At 33.8% G+C, this 23,218-nt stretch overlaps 1 protein-coding gene across 1 annotated transcript; it reads left to right on the top strand.

Annotated features, from left to right (window-relative positions):
* The first annotated feature begins 14,610 nt into the window (after positions 1-14,610).
* On the top strand, positions 14,611-15,807 carry LOC123712224 (achaete-scute complex protein T8-like). Its single transcript, XM_045665228.1, has one exon. The coding sequence runs from the start codon at positions 14,611-14,613 to the stop codon at positions 15,805-15,807; it is 1,197 nt and encodes a 398-aa protein (XP_045521184.1).
* The last annotated feature ends 7,411 nt before the right edge of the window (positions 15,808-23,218 follow it).

Below are 23,218 nucleotides of genomic sequence, written 5' to 3'. Positions count from 1 at the left end.
TCATCGAAAAAAATTGATATCAATATAAAAAGTGGTTCAAAAACAATAGGATAGAAAGGATTCCAGCGAAGATAACGAGCCGGTTAAAGATCTGTATTAATAATGGTTTAGTGGCTGCATCCATTTCGATATCATTTGACGCTCTCCAATAGAATAAGTCATTCTTAATAGCTGTAGTGGTCATTGTGGTACGTACGGACTGGAAAAGGGTGTTGATGTCTCTAGACGTTTTAATAACAATAATGTCATCTTTTTTACCTACGATTTTGAAATCCCAATCTATTTTTATTGGATGTTATTATTATATATCTTAGAAGCGATAACGTGTAAGTTGTTTTATGATATGAGATTTAATAAAGACGTAATTATGTTTATTTACGTCTGTATCACTTACGGTAAAGTTACGGAAGGTTGGTTATTTTGTCGATAAAGCTCTTCTAAAATACACTTTTGTATGCAAAAAATCATTTTTCAGGACATGGTATTGCGGACTTTTTGCTCCATTGTTCATAGTTTACGCATATGGATTGATATATACGGAGTTTATATAACCATAACTTTTTAATTGTTCTGTAGAACAGCCTATGTTCAACAGGGACAACGAAGGGTTGTAATGGCGAAAGTATCTCTTTATAATATTAGTATAAACAAAACGGATTATTAATTGATTTAATTCCTGAACGAGCAGTTTTTTCTATTCAAGAATAGCTCGTTTCTGTACGTAAATCGCGGTGTCTTTGACATTTGCATGGCACTAGTACGTATAGAAGAGATCACATAGTTTTCAGTATATGAAGTAAAATGTCGATATACGATTTATTAAAGTTATAAATTGTTAGGTTCTGTTCTGAAGTTTGTCTTTATTACGTCAAAAAACTGTAGGAAATCTAAATAATGTTATTATATACAAACATGCGACAAGAAATGCTATTTTGATTACTTATTATTATTTTAATTGTAGTAATATTCCTTTTAAATGTTGTTTTCATCAAATATTTCTCATTTGTATAATTAATAAAACAAAAGTTAAAAACATCATTTAGATAATTTTGTTTTCATATAAACAGCTAATAAATATCACAAATTGCCATAATTAAAATTCCTTGTACCTACCTCCATTTGTCAAATGTTAATCGGACTGAGAGCTATGCATAGGATCATTTACAAACAACCTTATTTGAAACTTAATCACTTATTTTCCTGATTGGATTAAGACGTCAAAGCGTGCGATAATCATGGTCAGCAAAAACTATCAAATTACAGATTTTTTTATTTAAAGAAGCCGACTATCTCTAAAAGGCTCCTGTTCAAAGCATTATTTTTAAATACAAACTTACTAGACTTTAGCAAATGTATAATCGCATAGTTTTGTATAAATGTGAATTATATTGCATGCTGACCTTACACAATATCCATTCATAATTATTGGTCAAACGCAACTTTGCACAAAAACAAAACAACTTAACAAACAATTCGTATGCAACTCATATCGTTAATATTACAATTTACTATAAAATATTAATCATTAAACCTCATTATATATTTAAAACAGCCATGCATCTGTCATTACTTCTTAATTATGACTTCGCAAAGCAAATTAAAATCTACTTTATTTAAAAATCGGTACCTACACAAAATCGATAATTTAACATTTAGAGCGACATCGTAAAATGTCATAAAAACAATGTTTTCGGCAAGCGAACTAAAGGTCCTTATCGGAAACGGACAGAGTTATCAGGATATCCCTTGTTTTGCGGCAGCAATAAATTGTTTAAATATGCTATAATTCTCTTCTTAAGATGGTGCTGATAAATGATTGGAACTACAAACTAAAATATCGCAACAGGTGAAGCACAAAAACTCATGTCATTTTGCGATTAAAAAACCTAGTCCAGGCCCAGTTTGTTTAGTAAATAACGATTGGGATGTTAATTAATTACTAAGGCACAAAAGTTTTAGTTTAAAATATAATTTTTAACGTACTGAACATGAGCGTTTATAATCTTTGACGTTTAATAATTATTAAAGGCTAAATACTTTTTGACTTTTATTATTTTTATACTAAAATATTGTTAGTCTAGTAACGCTTCCTTAATACGCTCTCATTACAAAAGATAACGGTTCTATATTTTAATAATTAATAAAATAAAAACATAGACGAAGTATACCCAAGGAATGATCGACATCTCGTATATCGAACATTGATATGCATACCGCGGCGTGTGGTACCAAAACCCAATGTAAGATTGCAAATTGAGGTTTCAGGAATCATTGTTTATAAGTAAGCCCACGGGCGAGCATCTTTCACTGTACCAAATAAAAATTTACAACAAAAGTGTTAAATCTGTCTCATTTTATTTCGTATGTCTGAGAGAGATGGTGATAGGGGAATTTGAACAAGTTTAAGGTAAGGACATAATTCCTCAAATTCAGAAGCAATGTGTAAACCAAACGACATGATTACAGTCGCGGTACGTCATTATAATTCAAACTGGACGTTCGTAATAAATATGAGTTTTAAATAATTTCTTAAAGTGAATTGTTTGTCTTGTTACAATGTATCTTCAAAAATTTCGAAGGAAGAGGTAGGTAATGTGATTTAAGAATATTAAGTGGGATTGGTAAATCGTGTCAAATTTTTATGCACAGACAATATTCCAATAAACATTCATTTGTATAATTTATAAGGTTTGGTTTTGTATAATTAAGGCTATGTACATATATCATAATCATAGATCAGCAGAATACGGTTATCTTCTAGGTATCTACTGGCCTGAGATTATCCCCAACGAGGAACTCTGGGAGCGCTGACGACAACTTCTAATAGCCAGCAGACCAAGCGACGCAAGTGGAACAGGTTAGGCCATACACTGTGGAGAGATTCCAATCATATCCCCAAGTACGCGTTTTTTGGAAACCACAAGGAAAGCGAAACATCCCAAGCAAACCTAGCGACGTACTATTGCGGATATGGCAAAGGAGTTGTAGCGAGTGGACGCTCACCGTGGAGTCCTTTTGTCTCAATCAGGGTTCAGAGGAAAGCCAAGTAAGTTAAGGATCCTCCCTACATTTATATAATCGGATAGAGAACCCATGTTATCTGACAAGTATGTTACAATTATATTTTCGTATAAGCTATTGTTTGTCAAATAGAGGTTAAAGGATTCGGAGTGATGTGAAATGCGAAGATAAAGACCGAACGGGATGGCCGCACCCTGTAAACGCTTTCTGTCTTTTCCAGGGGTCATTAAGTCAACTAAGTCCAGAATCAGCCAACCTCTTTCATTATATATATAGGTTGGCTGATGTAACAATTGCATAGCTTATTTTCGTTATAGCACTTGTCCAAAGAGCCCTTGTACAGGGGACACTGTTTATCATGAGAAGTACGTAAACATGCCTATGCAAAAATATACTAAAATAACGTAGAAAGACATTATTGTCTAGCTACAGCCATTTTTTTAAAATTTGGATATGTGGTAACTAAACGTGGTAAGTATAAGTTATTATTTGTCAAATAGACACGGAAGGACTTGGGGCGAGGTAAAATGCGAAGCTTAAGACTGAAACGCCTTCTGTCCCGGGGTCAAAGGTTTAATTTCACTTGAAGTCAAGTATCAGCCAACCAATACCTGTACATGAGATATCGAACCCATATGACGGTTATGTTACAATTAAGTTGTCGTATAAGTTATTCTTTGTCGGCAATTGGCAACGACAAATTTACAACATAAATAATCTTAGTGATGTCTCCATCTGCATGTTTAATTTAGTGCACTCAATATCGATAATTCATTCTCGTCTTTATTACATGTTTTATTCAAACGAGAGACATGTCTCGGCAGTCTAATTAGGTCTTTTAAATCGCAATAGCTTTGCATGTGGCTTCACACGTAACACTCGTAGTAAACGCATAACGCTGTTTGGTTTGGTTTTACTTAAGCCACAGTAGTCATCTCTATGTATATTTTCTATCCGCGATGGAAGGCTGGTGACCAGCCTCTCACAAAGATGGTCAATACCTGGAGCATGTAAACGTGTAAAATGTAAAATTTTAAAGATACGAAAAAACTTTCTCATCAAAATCTATATTTGTATTTTAAAGTTCTGCAAGTAAGCAAGTATTTCTGAACCTATTAGACTTAGAGTCCTTCAAGAAAAGAGCGTCCCAATACTTGAAAAAAAAAGGAAACGCAATTGTGAGCTTTCTAGCAATATGAGTGTCCATGGGTGGCGGTTGCACTTAACATCAGGTGAGCCTCCTGCGACATAAAAAATACTATTAAGAAAACACATTTTATACGGATTGAAGCTACTCGCGTGCTTTACAGCGTCTGTGGTGGTAAAGCACGCGTACGGAAACGTCGAAAAAAAATGTAAATAATTGAAAGTTTTTAATAATAATACATAGCTTCAATCCGTTTAAAAAGTGTTTTCTTAATGTGTATAGCCATGTTAACAAAAGACATTACTAAAAAATACTATTGTTAATCACTAGACCAGGTATATAGTAATCCCTTTATTAAAATGTAAATTCTAAACAGATAATAATTAGTGGAAATAGCCAGCGGTGTTAAAAGACATTCGTTTTGAAATTTTCTTTTATTGTATCTATAATTAAAAATTCTCGACTTCCAATTGTGTTATTTATCGATCACACAAAAGAGAACAAACAAACTGGTTCTTGATGAAGACTTCTTGTTTTCGAGATGCCCCGCGGCTACGCGCGTGTCATCGACGACTGCCCTTAATAGCTAATTTGATACAATTGTACGTAAATTATGAGAGTATTTATAATTCAGTGTACTTAAGTGTAATATTGAAATGACGTATGTGATGAGAAAAATGCCTTTAATAATATACTTTGTTATATTCGCCAAGCAATTATTATAATGCGTTTACGAAGGAATCTTGCGTCGCTGTTTGTTCCCAATCTATCATTTTATAGTCGAATCTAGTCATGAAAATTATTGCCGTAATTTAAATATAGATATACAACGTCTTGACATCGCGAGCGTACTGAGAAGTTTTCTAAGGATAAAACCATTTGAATAAGTGAATTAACGTTAGTTTACGTGCTAAATAATGGTAAGTGAAAAAATACAAAACAAGAACAGAATGTGTTCCCCTTAATAGACACCGTAAGTAGTGTTATTGGACACTTCCTACTGTTAAATAGAAATTAGTAAATTAGGTTAGACTTAAGTTAGTCTACATTGTTACTATTTTTATTAATAACTTACTCCGAGCTATATATTTTTAATCAATCTTATTAAAATACCTAGCGACATCAGTTGATCTTCACCGTTTGAATATACAATGTGACAGTAAGTGAAGGTTAATTTACGACTATATTATATTTATAAATAAAAGGATTTAATCCAATTATTACAACATACTTTGGATGTATTTTCAATTTAATATAATTCTACGAATAAATCGTTGGCAATGACCATAATACCATACACATCAATAAAACAGCGAAAGCTATAAACAAGCCTATTGCCTCCTTCCAGCATTGTTACCACAAGTAAGTTGTCACATCTGTAAAATAATCGTCGGCCTCGCGTTTCTATGAACACATGTTAATGTACCCAAAGGCGTATTGAGACTTCTAAATGTAGATTCTCGTATACACCACTAAATAACACTGTTTTACGAGCATTGCAAACGGTGTCCCATTGTAGTTCGACAAGCGAGCTTTATTGGCTAATTTTATTCAATTACGATGCAAGGCTTTTTAACGCCTCGAGTTATTGCAATAGATAAAGTAGCGAGGCATGTTCGGCATGATTTAAAACACTAATGCAAATTTATCCCGATCGATGACATGCGCATTCGAGCCATAAACTTTTATGCTCTCAAGGGTTAAAAACGATCGTAATATTATGCTAATTCAATGCTTCAATATAAACTGGTGGCTTCCAAACGGTGAACTGTCAGCGAGCCACATGCTGGGCTTACAAAAATGTTCGTCACAACACTGAGACAAAACTATTATAACCCTTGGATTAATTGATTTGAAGTTCGCGTCATGCTGACAATGCATTTCACATATCGTTTATAATAGGATTTATTTAATGGTTATTGTGTACTGTTTGATAAGATCGGTTATGAATGTTGACATTTAGACGGCTCTCTTTATAGGTTTTCTTTGAATGATGAGGACCAGCAATTAATTGTCATGATATCATAACTTGCTTGTTATCGGCACAGCTTGTAAGTTATAGCTGTTTGCTAGAAACACAAAGGCTTAAACATGTATTTGTGAATGTGAATTACAGAGGATTTCTCCAATACTTTAGACATGAGAATATTCTTATCTGTTGTGTTATAATATAATGCATTGTTCTGTATTATAAGTTTTACGTTGCAAACGTATCTACCGAATATAATTAGTAATGTAAGCAATAAAGTAGATAAATAAAATCTAAGAGATTTTGTATTTTACCATCCTAATCTTAAATAATTACAATATATGATCTTTAATATATCTTATGTTTGTATGAGTTTCGACGTCTCTCTCAATGCCCACATTAGCCGAAAGTATTCTACATCTTTAACACACACTCGTGCTAAGGAGAACAAAGTGATATAACCAATCGACGACGTATGTTAGCTATAGAACACTAATCTAGCTGAACATATATAGATATAGATACAGAAATCATGTTCAATCAATCAATCATATCAAGCGTCTCTCGTTTTTTTCCTACAATTGCATCACTGGTGTTTAGCTCTGTTAATAACTCACAAGCTCACAGTCTACGAATACCTTCTTAGACCTATATTGTACGTTCATCTAATAAATCATAAAGTAATATTATATTACAAGGATTTTACAAATTCCCTGGAACTTACTAACTAGTAGGTACCTAAACATATATTTTAGATGCCATTTACACTGTTTATCGTGTACAAATACACTGATACAAACGGAAGCTTTCATCTACCATCTATATAATCTATTCTAAACAATACAAGCGCCGCCAATCACTCGAACGTCAAAAGACACCGAATGTCCGCAACAGTAAATCAACACGCCGTAAAAAAACAAATAGAATTATATTTAATAGGTTTGTGAGAACTGTCGTCCACCACCCACTGTGGGGAGCTTCTTTAAATATTTTAATTGCGCAGGGACAACCCAAATTTTATTTCCCGTAAATCAAAGCTGTGTCCACGGTAGTCCTAGTATCCATCCTTTTAATAATTTACGAAAACGATAACATCTTTGTTGGAGATCGAGAACTGTACCTGGAGGGGAATCTTAAAGTACTAAATTATGAAATATACCTAAACACAGGTTTGACAGCGGGGAACGTGAAAATTCCAATTAAATTTGCACTATTTTTTTAAAAAAATGTGCTTATTTGTTATTATTATTTTTTACACTTCACAAGAACTGTCATTACTTCTTTACTGAACAACCTTTTCTTGTTGCTTCCCAAAGGGCTATATATATCATAACTCAAATCGGTAAGATTACTTGGCTCGTATAATTATATATACACAATATACTTCAGAAATAAATATTAGAACTTTTCAAAAGTAGTTATTATAATTATTTTGCAAAGGTTTTGTTGTCTACAGAACTTTCTCGTGTGGTTTTAAATAAGAAAGACTTAGGGTCTTTTAAGAAAATTGGGTACCAATTCTTAAAAGGCAGGCAATGTACTTGCGAGCTTTCTGGCAATGAGTGTCCATGGGTGGCATCGCTTAACATCTAGTGAGCCTCCTGCCCGTTTGCCTCCTATTATATAAATAAAAAATAACATAGAAATCCTGATGTGGGGGACATTTACGGGATTGCCATGGATAGTTTGTCTTATACACTACTTCACTTATATGCGTATTCAATTAACGTGTGACAAATTCTAAAGGTATTGCTTATTTTTTTTACTAAAAGTATGAATTTAAGGATCGAGAGTGAACATTTTGTTTTATAAGAAAATGGTTAATAAGAAAGTCGTCAAAACGTCAAAGTTTCTACCTAAATGAAACATCTACCAACACCTGAACTTGATATGATTAATATGATATAACCGGTGAACCGTTTAACCGATTCGTACAAAATATCGCCGATTAACATCACTGCACACGCACCATCAGCCCGATTCTAAATTCTTGTAAATTTGATATATTGGGTATAAAACTTATTTTGATGAACAGATAAGCACAAAAGTCAAGTAGCGTAAATTTATGTGGGAATTTCTATGAGGTAGGTCTTATTTCTTTTTTTTGCTAAAAGTATCTATTACGTATTAATAAGAACATACTTCATAGATTTATCAAGTCTCAATTAAAACGGGAGTAAAAATAAGTGGAATTAGTTATAAAGAACTAAGGTTAATTTCTTACTCAGAGGTAAATTGTCAAATCTAAGTTTTTAAATAATTAATTAGAGTTTTTCATATTAAAAAAAATCTAATTAAAAATTGGATTTTTAATTTAATTTTTAACAGCATACGCATAGCATTTGTGAATGAGTGTAATGTTTATAAGGTGTGTACAAAAGCCAATCCTTCAACCGTTTATAAAATACATAAAAACAATTGACGTCGGACCCTCATTTCTCGCACTTTGTATAATTTAATATTACATTATTCTTTATCGTCCGAATTCAAGGATTTCAAATTTATTTACTACTGTTACAGTTGAAATCCTCAATGAAACGCTTTCAATTGTATTCCAAATTCAAACATCTATTATGTGTGTGTGAGTATTAATTATTTAGGTCTACCTACTTATGATTTACAGTCAAGCGATTAAAAATCATTACAATAAATATTAAAAATTCTTTTAGCGGTTTTTGAAACCTCAAAGCATTTGAATATATTTCTTTATCATCATTATTCCCATCAAAATCGGAAGCGTCATTCTGTCAAGAGATCAAGAGTCATTCGAAATCCATCATTCATCTCGAACAAGACATTCGGGAACTAAATTCTGGAGTCAATAAATGTTTTTGTAACAGGAAATCTATTTAGTTGTTTAAAAAACCAAAAAACCATGGGTGGCGGCTGACGACAGTTTAAGTAGTGTAATACGAGACGTTATTTGTTTTTCTAAATCGGAAGTTGATGATATTTGTTAATGGTCCTCATTTTGTGCAACTAACCAAATTGCTAAGCGAATTGCTTAATTTTAGGTTTGTATTTGTTCGCATTTCTACAGTATTTATTCAATAGATATTTATTTATAAACTCAAGAACATGCATGCTTAAAAATCGAAAAAAAATATGATTTTACTAATTTTACACACATACACATCAATTAAAGAGGTATCTCTTTAAGAACGTAATATACAAAATTACGATAAATAAAAGGATTATAAAATATATCAATATTTTTATTAATGTTAATAAATAAATTGTAAGAATTATACATGAAGTCTTCATTGATTTGATACGTTATTTGTAATTTATTTAATAAAAAATATATAACACTAATCAATTAACAGAAACTCACTCATCGCAGAAACATACAGACAAGAATTTTTACTTTGTATGTAAGTAAAGCCTTATTTATATTATTAAAATAATAATTAATTAGAAAATTAACATAAAAGTTAGAATCATTCGAAAATGAAAAGATTTCCCTTTTCAATCGATAAAATAATAGGGGATTGTAGTATCTTTGTGTGCGTTCATATTGCTATTATTCGTGTTCACGTGGCACCCTCACTTCATCCCTACTTACTCTTGCCTCTCTTTCCATTATACTCAAAATCCACTGCTAGAAAGAGAAGCAATGCATACATAGGAACAGCTGCCTCTATGGTTTTTATCGAACAACCCATTGATCAAAATAAAAATCAAATCGATACAAAAACTAGTCTTTAAAAAATCTCACAAACCGGCCATCCTATCAAATTTTCGTTCAATTTATATTGCGTTATAATAAAGCATGCTTTCTCACACAATATTCAAAAGTATTCCCATAGCGAAATCTTTGCGAGTAACGGTTTTACTATTGAGAAGTGCTAAATAATCGAATGGAACCCGTCCTCTGTCCGCACAAACACTCAAAAATATGGATTCTTATTCCAATGGCATAGAACATAAAACCCTCTGGCAATTATATATTCACAGAACAAACAAGATTGTATTTCGTCAGTATATTGAAAACGAATGCAGCTCTGAATGTCCCAAAGGAAGGGGGCAAGTTGCGTCCCGTCTAGAGAGAAACAATGGATTTGAAAAGCATTTATGTCTGGACCACAAATTGAAAGCCCACTGGATGCTTGTTATTTTTGCTCCAGATATTTTTTTGAAAAGGAATTCAAATAACGCTAATAATAATATAGGTCTTAAGACTTATTATGTATTTTTAATATTATATAATCAAGTTTTGTTACCACAAATTGACAAACGAATCTTTTTAAAATACCTTAGTATTAAAATATCATCAATATCAATTTTGAGGTGTTATAAACCAAATATCTCTTTCTGGCTTATAACACGTAACTATGACGAAGTGGAAAGTCTACTTAATTATATGGCATAAGTAAAATAAAATATTATAAGTTTATACTTACTTAATTATTATTTATTTATTAACATTATTGTAATTACTTCTACACAATATATGAAACTGGGAAGTCCACATGCTCCAGATTTTGCAATAAATAAAATTACAATTATAAAAAAGCGTTCAAAGATTTTTTTCATTATACATCGATACAATATTTTAAGTATTTACAATTGTATTTTTTTTTTCAGTTTCATTAAAATTGTATATATGTATGTCGCACTTTATACAACTTTGAAATGCCTAAAATGAATTGACAATTAGCACAATATTCACCGGAAGCTCGCTCTTTAGAATTATTCCCCCATGACGAAATAGCACTCACTCTAGTCTAGATGCAACCCCTTTATTAGATGACCTTAGCTCTAATTTACAAGTTGCTCCCTTTTATTTGCATTCTTATAAGGTATAATGCGTCTGGATGGGGTTCAAATCTCAAATTCAAGGCAACCTGTATTGAGATAGGTTATAGTTGAAGGTAATTGCCGGCGAAATCTATTCAAAACACAGCTGGACCTGGTTGAATGAAAATGCACAGGTTCGCAGACTCCTTTGTTTAGTTCTATTGCGTTATAAAATGTACGAGAACTCATTGACATCAAAGGAGTTTAAATCGTAATCATAAATTACATAATTAAGTCACTTTTAGTAAATTATTAAACTATGACAAACTGATGCGTCATACTTTTATCATGAGCTCCATAAAAACCTATTTTTATCCTCACTTTAATTAGAAAACATTCTTGTTTCATCATAGTTACTACGGTATAAATACAAGATACATTTGTGTACACAGGCACTGCATAGATTGACACTTCTATTGAAATCACCGCAGTACTATCCGAGAATTCAGCACACGTCTGTACACATAATTATTATATTTAATAAAATATTATGTGAGTGATCAAATTATATTATAAAACTGAGTTCCGATGAGAACTTGCAATAGTCTAGAAAGGGTTCGAATGTTTTGACAGTGGCTTTTAAATCTGCTACACCTCTAAGAACCCTATTAACATATGGTGAACTAAATATAGCTCTCATTAGGTCATGGGGTGCGTCTCCCACATGTTCGCAAGATGGCGGCACTCACCTTACTGATCGGATTGTCGGCGAAAAAACTCATCTTGAGTTACAGGATGCATTTTGCTGCATTAGGAAGACTTAACTCATTGCTGTTATTTTTGGCTTTTGGAGGGATTAAAGGTTGAATGCCAAATCGGTTTTAAAATTTGTAAAATTTAAGCATAATTTTATTGGGATTTGTATCACATCAGTAAATGTACACTAATATATAAGTTTTAGCTTCGTGATTAAGTTTGTCCTAGTTGCAAACCCCGTTTGTAAACCCATAATTTTTTTTTGCTGATCTCAAAAATAAACAAAATCGCTATATTAGAGCCGAAAATAGGTCACGTCTGAAGTGTCTGTTCTATAGTATTGTTATGAGATAGTTGTATACACATACTGAAAGCCTCCTCGGATTTTCGTCTTTATGTTTTCTATCATTCATATTGCTATAGAAAAAATACAGGCGCTTCAGAATATGACTAAGGTTTTTTTTGCTAATGTGATAGTATGACAGTAAAATCTACGTTACGTTTACAGTATATGTTACTAAGTTTATTGCCTTTATTATATATTTCTTAATTAATCTTTGCGATCATAAAAATTAATTCAAAGTCAAATTATTCTATTCAATAATTGTTTTTCTGGTATTTTTGGGGGAAACCGGGAAGGAGGCTCACCTAATGTTAATACCGCCACGCATAGACACTCACGTTGCCAAAGCCCTTGCAAGTGCGTTGCCAGCGTAATTAAAATTTAAACGTTCTTATCTAGAAAATAAATTAAATTAAATTTTCGAGTCGAATTGGTTCGAACTGCCTTAAAAACGCTCAGTTGTAGAACAACGGATGTCGGGCTGATACGCATGGGATTCTGTACTCTGCCTTAACGTTCGATAATTACTGCAGGTATTAGTCAGAACAACTCCGCTGAATACTATCCATGGTAAATGCAGAAAGACTCTACATTAAGCCTGGTCGTCGACGATTCGAATCTGTCTTCGTTGGATACCGTCAAGTGGAAGGAGCCAGTACTGTGGAACTTCCGCCCAGAGTTGAGAAAAGTACTTCATGTGGGGCAGAATTTGCGCTTTATAGAGTTGCAAGTGGTGGTCCGGAGTATAACCCTGCTGAACAGACCAAGCTTCTTAGAGGCTAATTTAGCCTTCATTTCCAAATCATCGTCCGTCCGTTAGACAAATTCGAAATTGCATGTATTTACAAATTTTACATTTATTGTCAGTTTCTGGTCGAGGGCGGAGGTTGTACGGGAATAACTCGTAAAAAACACTCCGTCGCTATGTTTTTACTAGATTATTGTATGGAACTACCACATTACCTCCACAGCAAAGCCCAAATAGTAATTAAGGACTATGCTAATTATTCACGATAAGCACAGGGAGTATTCATCGTGTTCAACATCTGTTTAATACGTTTCAAGGTAACAACATTCTTGGTTTTAAATTTTATAAAAAACTGTTTAGTATTAATTGAAGAAATATTTGCAGAATGTATGTTCTACTTATTTTAGTTATATTTGAGTGGACCCTCTACACACCTGTTAGCGTAATGTATTAAAATAAATAATAATAATGACAACTCAACAACAACAACGTTTTTACCGCGTAAACAGAAACTGACAGACAGACAGAATGAGTACTCAGTAAAATAGCGTTAGAGTGATTTAATTTATAAATAAGGAGGTTTTATATTTATAAATCCGGATAATTAACGGATATTTTTTTAATATACGGAAATCCGTACATTAAAAAAATAACCGTTACTCAATGTTATCTGTGATTAACTTCTATCATCTGTATAGAAGCTGAACAATAAACTAGCGCGTGCCGATACAAGCAGTGCAGCTGGCGTAGGCGTACACACACAACCATAATAGACACGTGGCGCACATAGACAATAATCTATGGTAAAAAAATATGATTTGGCGGGAAACGGGCCATATTAGAAGAGGCTGTGATTAGCATTATATTATTTTTTTAAATTTAATTAATGTTTACTGTAGTTTTAATCAAATAGTAAGTAACTTATAATCACTGTTCTAGACTTTGATTTCGTATAGTATTTACTTTATAAGTATTTGAAATATTTTAACAACAATATAGACAATTATAGCATTTCTTTCTTTCATTAATTATTAATATTTTTCAAACGTATTATTATATGTCAAGGTATTTCTTGTATGTTATTTTAATCTAATAAATTAAAACAGCTTGCAAACTCACCCTGCGCAGGCGGCGATGAAACACGCGAACGGTTTATCCCTGTTACTCACAATCATATTATTACGTGTAATTCATTTGATTGTTTACATGTGTGCTACCCACACATTCACAGTCGTAGTTGGGTGCGACACCCCATGAAAAGTATCAAATACGAAAAATCTATTCGGGGAATCGTTGTGGTTCATACGACTTAACCAGTTTTGATTGTATAAAATATGATTGTCTAACTGCAATGAAAACTGTTTCATTTGCTCCCCTGTATTACGTATTTTGTATTTATTGAAAATAATGTAATTTAGTGAAAAATAAGTATTAATCAAATCAAAAACTAGATTGTAAATCGAAACCTCAATTTTAAACTATCTTTTATGCAAACGAAAAATAAACGAGGCGTCACCGAGTTTATTGGACGCAGTACATGCATATGAACCAAAATTAAGTGCTTCGCTTCTCAAAATCGCAACTTTAATGTCGTACATTTAGGCCAACGTAGAAATTTATAAAAATATGAGCCGAAACGATTCACCAAGCCGCCCTTTTAAAAAGCATGTGTGCAACTAGCAAACGTAAGTACCTACCCCTATTGATCCCCCCGTGAGCCGCGAGCCACCCCAGGTGCGGACGAACGGCACGCGCCATTCCCGCGACGGACGGCGCTCTGACGCCACACAAATAACTCTAACCCAGTAATAACAGTACTTTTAATCTATCCACAACCGGAACTAACAAGGAAGAACAGTTATAATATGTAAAAATAGTTCCCAAACATGAGTTCCATCGGGGTCGTTGTCTTCCGCAATTCGCCGCTCAAGCCGCAGGTGCTACAAGAATCTGTGAATAATTCAGTGAACATAACAAACAACGACAATGTTAGACGTGAAATCGTCATTGTCAGGAAGAAACAAAAACTCCCGTCGAACACAGTGTCAGTGTCTTCATTAGTGAACTCCGTAGAGAACAATAACGGATTTGCCAAACGTCCAAAATACCGTGAGAACACCAATGTGTCTGAAGATGCAAGAAGTGCTACGCCGCTCGCCGTAGCGCGACGAAATGCGCGGGAAAGAAATCGAGTACGTCAAGTCAATGACGGTTTTGCCGCCTTACGCCGACATATACCAGAGGAGGTGGCAGCAGCATTCGAAAACGCCAATTCGAACCGCGGACCAAACAAAAAGCTCAGTAAAGTGGAAACATTACGCATGGCCGTGGAATATATACGAAACCTCGAAAGCCTACTAAATATTGGACACACGGATAAAGAAAACTTATCAATTCCATCAATGGAATCGTTTCCTTCTCCAGCGTCATCTTCGCCTCGGGAGAATAGTCAAGAACGAAGCTACTTCTGTATGAACTCCCCCGCTCTAGAGGATGAGGATTTAGAAGAAGATGACCTCGACAGTTCGTTGCACAAAATATCAGCCCAACAGTATGTTGACTTGCAGGCATCTGAAGCGTTTCAATTGGTATCCACACCGCGATTGTATGAGGAGGAAGATGGTAATGGGCAGCCTCTGACGCCGTCATCAGATCTCCTTGCCCAAGATGAAATGAACCAGCATCTCTTGGACAGCCACTTTCAATTCCCAAACTCCGCCGAGCAGTTCACAGTCATTCCTGAACAAAATTATTGCAGTGAGTCAGAAGTTCAATTAAGTGAAAGCGATTTCGATGTCAAGTACGTCGATGTGATTCACCAACAAATCCAGCCTAATTACGATGAAGGTCCTTTACTAGATTCTATTAACTCCGAGTTACTCCTCGGGCAGTACAAATTCAAAGAGGAGACACCCTTTGTTGAAGAGCCGCCATACAATGGCGTCGAACTGAAGAAAGAGCTTCCAGAAATCCATCTTCCAGAAGTGACACCCGAAGATCGCGAACAATTCGAAGAAACTCTTAAATGGTGGCAGGAAAAAACACGACAGGCTCGCAATCTATCTAAAAATAAAATGCCTTAACTAGTTAGGATATTAGAATTTTATAGTTGCATGTTGTAAATAAGTAGTTAGTTATGTGGTTAAACATACAGCTGTCTGTGCCAAAGTCGATGTTCGACGCGAACGCAAGGTGTTTCTGTAACGGTCATATCTTTAGATTAAGTAGACTTTACGTCTAGCATAATTGTAAATTCAATTTTTATTTACATTATCTCTTAGATTGAAGACAACGATGTGTATATATGGCACCTAATCATACAAACGAATTTCTATTGTGCCTTTAAAATGTGATGTTAGATAATATTAGCTTAAATGCCTTAAATTTAATTTATTTATTAGACTAAATCCTTGCATAATGTTTGTAATCTGATAATCTTAATCACGTCATTAACGACACATCTTTGTAAGCCCTTGAAACAAAACCCTTATGGTAATACGGCAAATTTTTGAGCCTACTTATTCCTTTGTGAAAGCACCGACTGACTCGTTCCATGGAATACTTAATTAATGGTTAAATAAAGTTTGATTATCGGTTATACTTAAAGTTATTATTTATCCTTTAAAATTTAAATCTACTAGTGCAAGAACAATCATGTTTTGAAGATTTTAGTCTTAGTTTTTTTTAATAATGAATACAATTCACGAAATAATTTTAGATATACAGACCCATCTTAGTTTTAACGGACCCGACAGTACAACCCAGACATAACTTTCGTTTAAAAGCACTAAACCTTGATTAAAATAATGCAACCCGCCCTTGAGTCCGTTAACGGTTCGGCGCTGTCGCTATTATGATTGTAATGCGCTGTTACCCCTAATAAAAAAATACCAATCGAGGGAGCGAACAAACGAATTACAATTTTTGGGATCGAGTTTTGAAGATATGCAACCGTTTCTGGTTTCATCTAAAGGTTCAGGTATGTTTCGTACATTAATTTATCTCTTTTAATTCATTTAGCTTACCCTTTCATAAACAACCGTTAACGGACTATATTAGAATATAAAAAAGTACGGATATTATATCCCGGTGAAATAACGAACAGATATTTTGTTTCTACATTGTTTAATGGTAAAATATTTTGGATTTAAGACAGTTGTTAAAAACAAATTTCTTGTATTTAAACGCGACTATCGCTTAGACTACGACAACGATAAATCATTTAAGACGTTGCGTCAAGCTAAGTAAATAACGTAATAAATTCACGTTAAAGCCGCTAAACTAATATGACGCAAAAATAGCGATTCCAAGGTATGTCAACAATTTCAAAGTAAATCGTATTTCTTGCCTTCTAACATCGAGCTTCCGGGTGCAAGAATTTTAATTTATTTTGAAAGCAGTTTTTTTCCATTTTTGTAATATTTCACGGGGCTAACACGCGGCACGCTATTTTGGCTTCCATTTTAATATTTTCCGCTTCATTCGTCAGGCGCTGTTCCTTGTAATTAGAGGTAGCCATCCACAAAAACTACGGTTGAGCTACTAATACAATCTGTAAACAAAACTGTAATACTATTTTATTATCAGTTGATGGGTTTGATCAATTATGTGCATTATCTTTCATAATATTTTTGTTGTACTGTAAAGGATACTACGAAATTAAAGTAGTAAATCAGTATTACACATAGCATTTACAATTTTCTTAACCTACATAGAAATAATAATAATAATAAAAATTTAAGAGTTTGGACCCTATGGCAGTGTAACTTTAATGCTTCATTTCTTCGCTGTATTGAGATACTTATTCGTTGAGCAAGGCAGCTACAAGCTGGAATTAGCGGTACTATCTGCCAGGCGCCAACTGAAATCAGTAGATACTTAGTTTGAAATTACTCATAACAATCTAAATTATTAATTCAGTACTCATGCCTTTCTCTGCACATCCACAAATGTCAAATACACACTATTATCAAGCGATAGTTCATTTACTTGTTGACTATACAACTTTCGAAAGATCCAGGTACAATCGGAGCTCCAAAATGGCATGAGGGTTGCACGAGCACAGATCGCAGCTTTAGAATTTCTGCCACAGAATTGTCAAATATGTCAGTAAGATGAATAGCACAAGAAAACGCGGATTCCACCTTCCAGTGGGCTCGCTGATAAATATCATGAGGGAATTGCCGAAGTAGTTGTCACCCGGTCCTAGTGGGAGACAAAGTTTAGCCCACCAGACCAAGTTTAAGAAAATAAACCCACAGATCTGCCTGATAACGTGCCTGAAAAAAATTACATAGAATTTCGAACAAAACTCTTTATAGCAGTCCAAGCGATAGACTCTTAAGAAAAGCACTTATTGAACGGATTGAAGCCATGTATTATTATTAAAAACTTATAATTATTTACATAATTCTAAATTTTTAATTTTTTCCGACGTTTCGCGTGCTCTTCACGGTGACTGAAGACAAAAGGTGTTAAATGTGAAAAGTAAGTATATAGTATAGACTCTTGTTATATTTGTAAATATAAATGATATGAGAATTTTACGAGAAACCTACGAAAGACTTAAGTAGAAAATTTCCGTGGGAAATCCCTACAAATTTAACTGCCATACAAGAATACGACTCTTCGGAATATCCTGATTGATTCTCGTTAAAAAAAAGTCCGTTACGGGACACTATGCTCTATTGTTGTCCAATTTCTTATGGAACCAAACTTTTAATACTTTAAGCATATTATTTAAAAATAAATTATGTTTGGTTTTCGTAAGTCAATTTGTCATATCATATTATATATATTATAGTAGTATAAATTATCATTATTAGTGTACAGTGTATATATTAATAAGAATGTCGTATGATCTTTAACAAGGTACTTATTTCACAGCAATTTTTACTTTATTATTACAATTAATTTATTGCTTTCTATTAATGAGATATAATTGAACAATTTCCGATACTCATAACAAAAACTTTAGTAACCATAAACTTAGTATCAATATTATTAAGCGCTCTATACGAAGCTAAAAGTCAAAGAAGCTTGCTACCCTATTGTTAGGTAATATTTATTCTTGCGTGGATCTTCGTAGAGTCTTTCAGCGAGGTCGCCTCTATTGTCGCAGGGTTCATGGGAACCGGCAAAAAATGGACCTACCTTTGAAACTACCGAACCTAACGAACAAAACATTTCAACTCGCACAAAGTATGATATCCACGTGTTCACAGATTAGGATGACGTTTATAATCTTTACGTTTTATGCAACGCTGCTTGTGTTTATATTTGGAACCGGGTTTCTAATCTCTGGTTTTTATGGCCATTATTAAAAAATACAGGCCTTCATTGTAATACTTGTTTAGTTCTCGATTGTTTCTATTAAAAAAAATATACGCTGTGGTGTAACACAGATTTCTGTATCTGTTTCATGATCATTTGCGTTTTATACGCGGTCAATTCTTTGTGGTTTCCGGTTACCTCGCGATGTTTTCCTTCACCGTTCGAGATTCGCTTAAGTGGGTAGATAGACACATAGTGCACATTGGTGCACAGCCAGGGATTGAACTAACGACCTTAGAGATGACAGTACATAATGTTCAGTTGTGTTTCAAGAATCAAAAAAAATAGTTCAAGAAAATTTATAAAGTATCTCCCGATGTAAGTTTACATAAACACAAATATATTTCGTTAATACTTTTCATCAAAAACGTGATAATGTTTGTATAGACAGAATTGAATTTAAATATTTTACTTACTTCGGAATATTTATTTTATTTATTTATTTTATAAATGTTCTTAATATAAAGGAAGTTGGTGTGGTGGAAACACAAACTGTACACAGTTTTTCTATCCACCAGGACTTCGAACATATTTAAATCATTAACATATATATATATACTAAGGCCAGTGACATATAAACTGTAAATTTATAACAATCAAACCATTCAAACGATTAAAATTGCCCGTAAAACGTCATAAACAAATTCATAAGAAACCAAGAAATAAAAAAGTTATATTAACCCTTAAAACACTTATCCCACTAACTCCAAGGACACTCAGCATAAGTTGAGGAAGACAAAAAACAGACTGTTTTTATTGCAACAGACGCAAAGCCAGATTGTTCGAGATGCTCGACAGTGAAATTGCGCCGAATCCCGACATTGCTCTCGTACCATACGGTATTCGTGATACTCCCGCCATATGGCATACAAAAACCTAACTAAATTAACTCCAGAACAAGCAAAAGTCACGGTGGCATATGCTTTAATTTAAATGTAGAGTTTGAACTGTAATTACAATTGGTAATTATACAAATGACGTAGCAAGTCGAAAGATCACTAAATACTTATACGATCAAACTAATGCAACACATAATTTGTCAATATTGTGACATGTTTGACGAGATCAACGATTATTACTGTTTACGAAAACTGTATCGTCTATAATTGCTCTGTTTATATAAGATTATGATTTATCTAGACGCGCGCTACAAATTTATGTATGAGCTAACAAAGGAATATTTTTATATGGTTATTATAAACACAATTTTTCCACGTTAATCACCAATAATGGAGTGTATTTGAATTCGGGATATATATGAATTTCTGTTAATGTTCAAAGGTAAGTAAGAAGAGGATCCTTGTACAAATTTTTCGACACGAACTGCCATTTTCATACAAATTTGGTTTTCGACTTTCTGCATACACTGCAGAATACTGTTAAGGCATTTTGACTAAGGCCCCAGGTTATGGATTTGTAATTTAATTGTAAAACTAAACACTATGGCAATACCAAAAAGACATTATTTGATTTGATTTAAAAAATCTGGTCACACATACCAAAGATGTTGGTTAAGTGGTTAAACTTTAGTGCTTAAAAACAAAGTTACTTCTGGGCAATTTTAGGACCACAAAAACCGTACCTAATATGGTATTCGTAAAGCTGTCTAATGTAGTCTTTAATGATTTTCACTTGCATTAAGACTAATTAAAATCAGATGTCGGAATAGCAAGACACATGGGAATGTGATATAACGTTTACCTATAGTCACAAAAGTTGAGTAATAATAATAATTAAATAATTTATAGATAAAATTAAAACAAATTTAAAAAGTTTGGTCCTTGTGGCAGTGTAACTTTTGATTTCCTCATTGTATTGCTATACTTATTTGAGCGAGGAAAGCACCAGATCTGGTAACCAGTACTATCTACCAGTCTTGATCTTCTTAATTTAAATCTTTAATTAGCGCCTGTGCACTTGAACCTCACAATCCAAGAGTCGTTACTCCGAAGGCAGCAAACTCAAAGTTGAAGGAAAGACCCTTATATTTGAGTTGTCTATTGTTTCCTGCTCCGTCTATCAGTAAATTGTTTTTTTGTAACAATCCATATTAAGTGTGGCTATTTATAAAAGTGATACAGAGGTATAGGCTCAGACAGAACTCTCATACCGATTAGATGGTTGCATAAGTATTGGTGTTGCTACAGGAGTTACGGAGGTGGTGAATCACTAATATTCATAATGTCATGACAGCAGGAGGCACAATAAAAAAGAAAAGCTACAACATCCACGTTTTGGCCTCAAATTTATGTTTCTGTGTTGATTTTTTTTAATGCAATGAACCTTCTGTATATAATACGAGCTAACAAGCCTGCGGGACGCCCAAAAAGGGCAGTCATCATAGCCTAAGAACTCCCGTTTTTAGCGGTTGCGTTGCTGGCCTTTGTGGGATGAGCATACTCTTATTTGAACAATTGAAGGTCGTATGTCTCAGGGAAGAGGATCGGAAAATCAATCAATGGCTGGATGTCTTCCACACTTCGTTTTACAAGACTTTCTTTTACTAAATAGCGAAGTTCAAGAAAAGAGCGTACAAATTCTTAAAAGGCCGGCAACGCTCTCGCGAGCCCTCTGGCATTGAGAGTGTCCATGGGCGGCGGTATTACTTAACATCAGGTGAGCCTCCTGCCCGTTTGCCCCTTATTTTATAAAAAAAAGGACTGTGAAAGACTATCAAGGTGTTGCTTTTGAAATTACAATACAATATTGAGTCTTTTTTTTGTATGGAATGTCGCTGTTGGCCTTAAGGGCCTTTACAGCTCAGCTCGGGCTGTTTTGGCGAGCGTAGCTCGGCTAGAATGGCTTGTTGTCCCGCGGCTAGCGCAAGGGCGTCTCCTGTGAGACTCGAACCTCGGCTTGGGCCGTCGTGGGGTGGTCAATCGCCTGAAGGGCAGGACGGAACAATACTGAGTATTTCTTACTGTGGTGCCGGACTCCGAATTTTATTTGACGTCTACGGACGGGCATGACTCCGATACCATTGGTACTGTTCTCGCATCGATATCTTTATCATGAATGAATCTTTTCAACCTCCTTCGTACCTACTATTTATTACTATAAATTAACCTAATTAACACACAAAGAAACACAGTCCAATTATTTTATCATTTTGTTTGACTAGTACATTATTCATTGACGCGCGTATTCAACTGATAACATTTTTTCTCCCGTTATATTCTATACGTCGAATTTGAAGTCCAAAGGGAGATTTCTGCTTCTAATCCATATTGTTAGCGGCTTCTGTGACCCAAAATAACTATTGTTTGCCAAAACTTTCTCCTAAAGCCACAGCACAATAATAAGGCCACAGAGGTGACGTCACCTACGTCATTCTGATTAAAAACATATTTTGTACATGATCCCGCGCAGGTCAATATATTCATTGTATTACGATTGTTAGTGTATTAAATGAAGTCATTGATATTATTAGTTATGTTTAAATATTAGATTTTTAAGGGAATCCATAATGACGAAGCTTATGCTTCTCATTCGCCATTTTTGATTCCCAGGTATAAACCTGGATCTCTATGTCTGGACGAAGCTAGTCATAAGTATAATTAAATGAAAATAAATACATTTTAAATTAAAATCTGCTTTGTAAGTGTTGCTAAATTCTATTGACACATGTCTCTATGTATTTATTATCTATGTTTAAAGTAAAAATTTATTTAAGATAAGCTAAAGTGTACATTCTGTGCAATACTGTTCACCGTCACCAATGGTTGTGAATGAATAGTTAATTCATTCACAATATAAGTCCTATTTATTCTTTAGAAATGTTCCTAATTTAAATTCGTAAATCAAACAAGCACACCATTTGGGATTTAACTGTTGTCCTATTAATTATCTGTAGCATTATTCGAAATTTAAATTAGAAAATAACATAAGCTTAGCTTAGACTATAAATAAAAGTATTTTACTCAATACTAAATTAACAAGTTTTACATTCATAGTCTATATATTCTTTGTACTGTTCGAAATTTAAATTCAAAACTTAAATAAGTACACAATTATGTATGTACATAATGATATTTGGTTTTGCGTGGCACATCTGTCGCCAGGAAACGGAACACGTGCAGTGTGCACTGCCTAAGCATGATTCCGGTTATCTAGGAAATGTTAAATCACATGCATATGAAATTATTTAATAAAAATATGTTC

This window comes from Pieris brassicae, chromosome 7, assembly GCF_905147105.1.
Source record: "Pieris brassicae chromosome 7, ilPieBrab1.1, whole genome shotgun sequence".
NCBI classification, from domain to species: domain Eukaryota; kingdom Metazoa; phylum Arthropoda; class Insecta; order Lepidoptera; family Pieridae; genus Pieris; species Pieris brassicae.
This window is presented reverse-complemented; position numbering and strand designations above follow the sequence as displayed.

Coding starts and splice junctions, on each gene's coding strand:
- LOC123712224 (XM_045665228.1), top strand. CDS start 14,611: ATGAGTTCCATCGGGGTCGTTGTCTTCCGCAATTCGCCGCTCAAGCCG.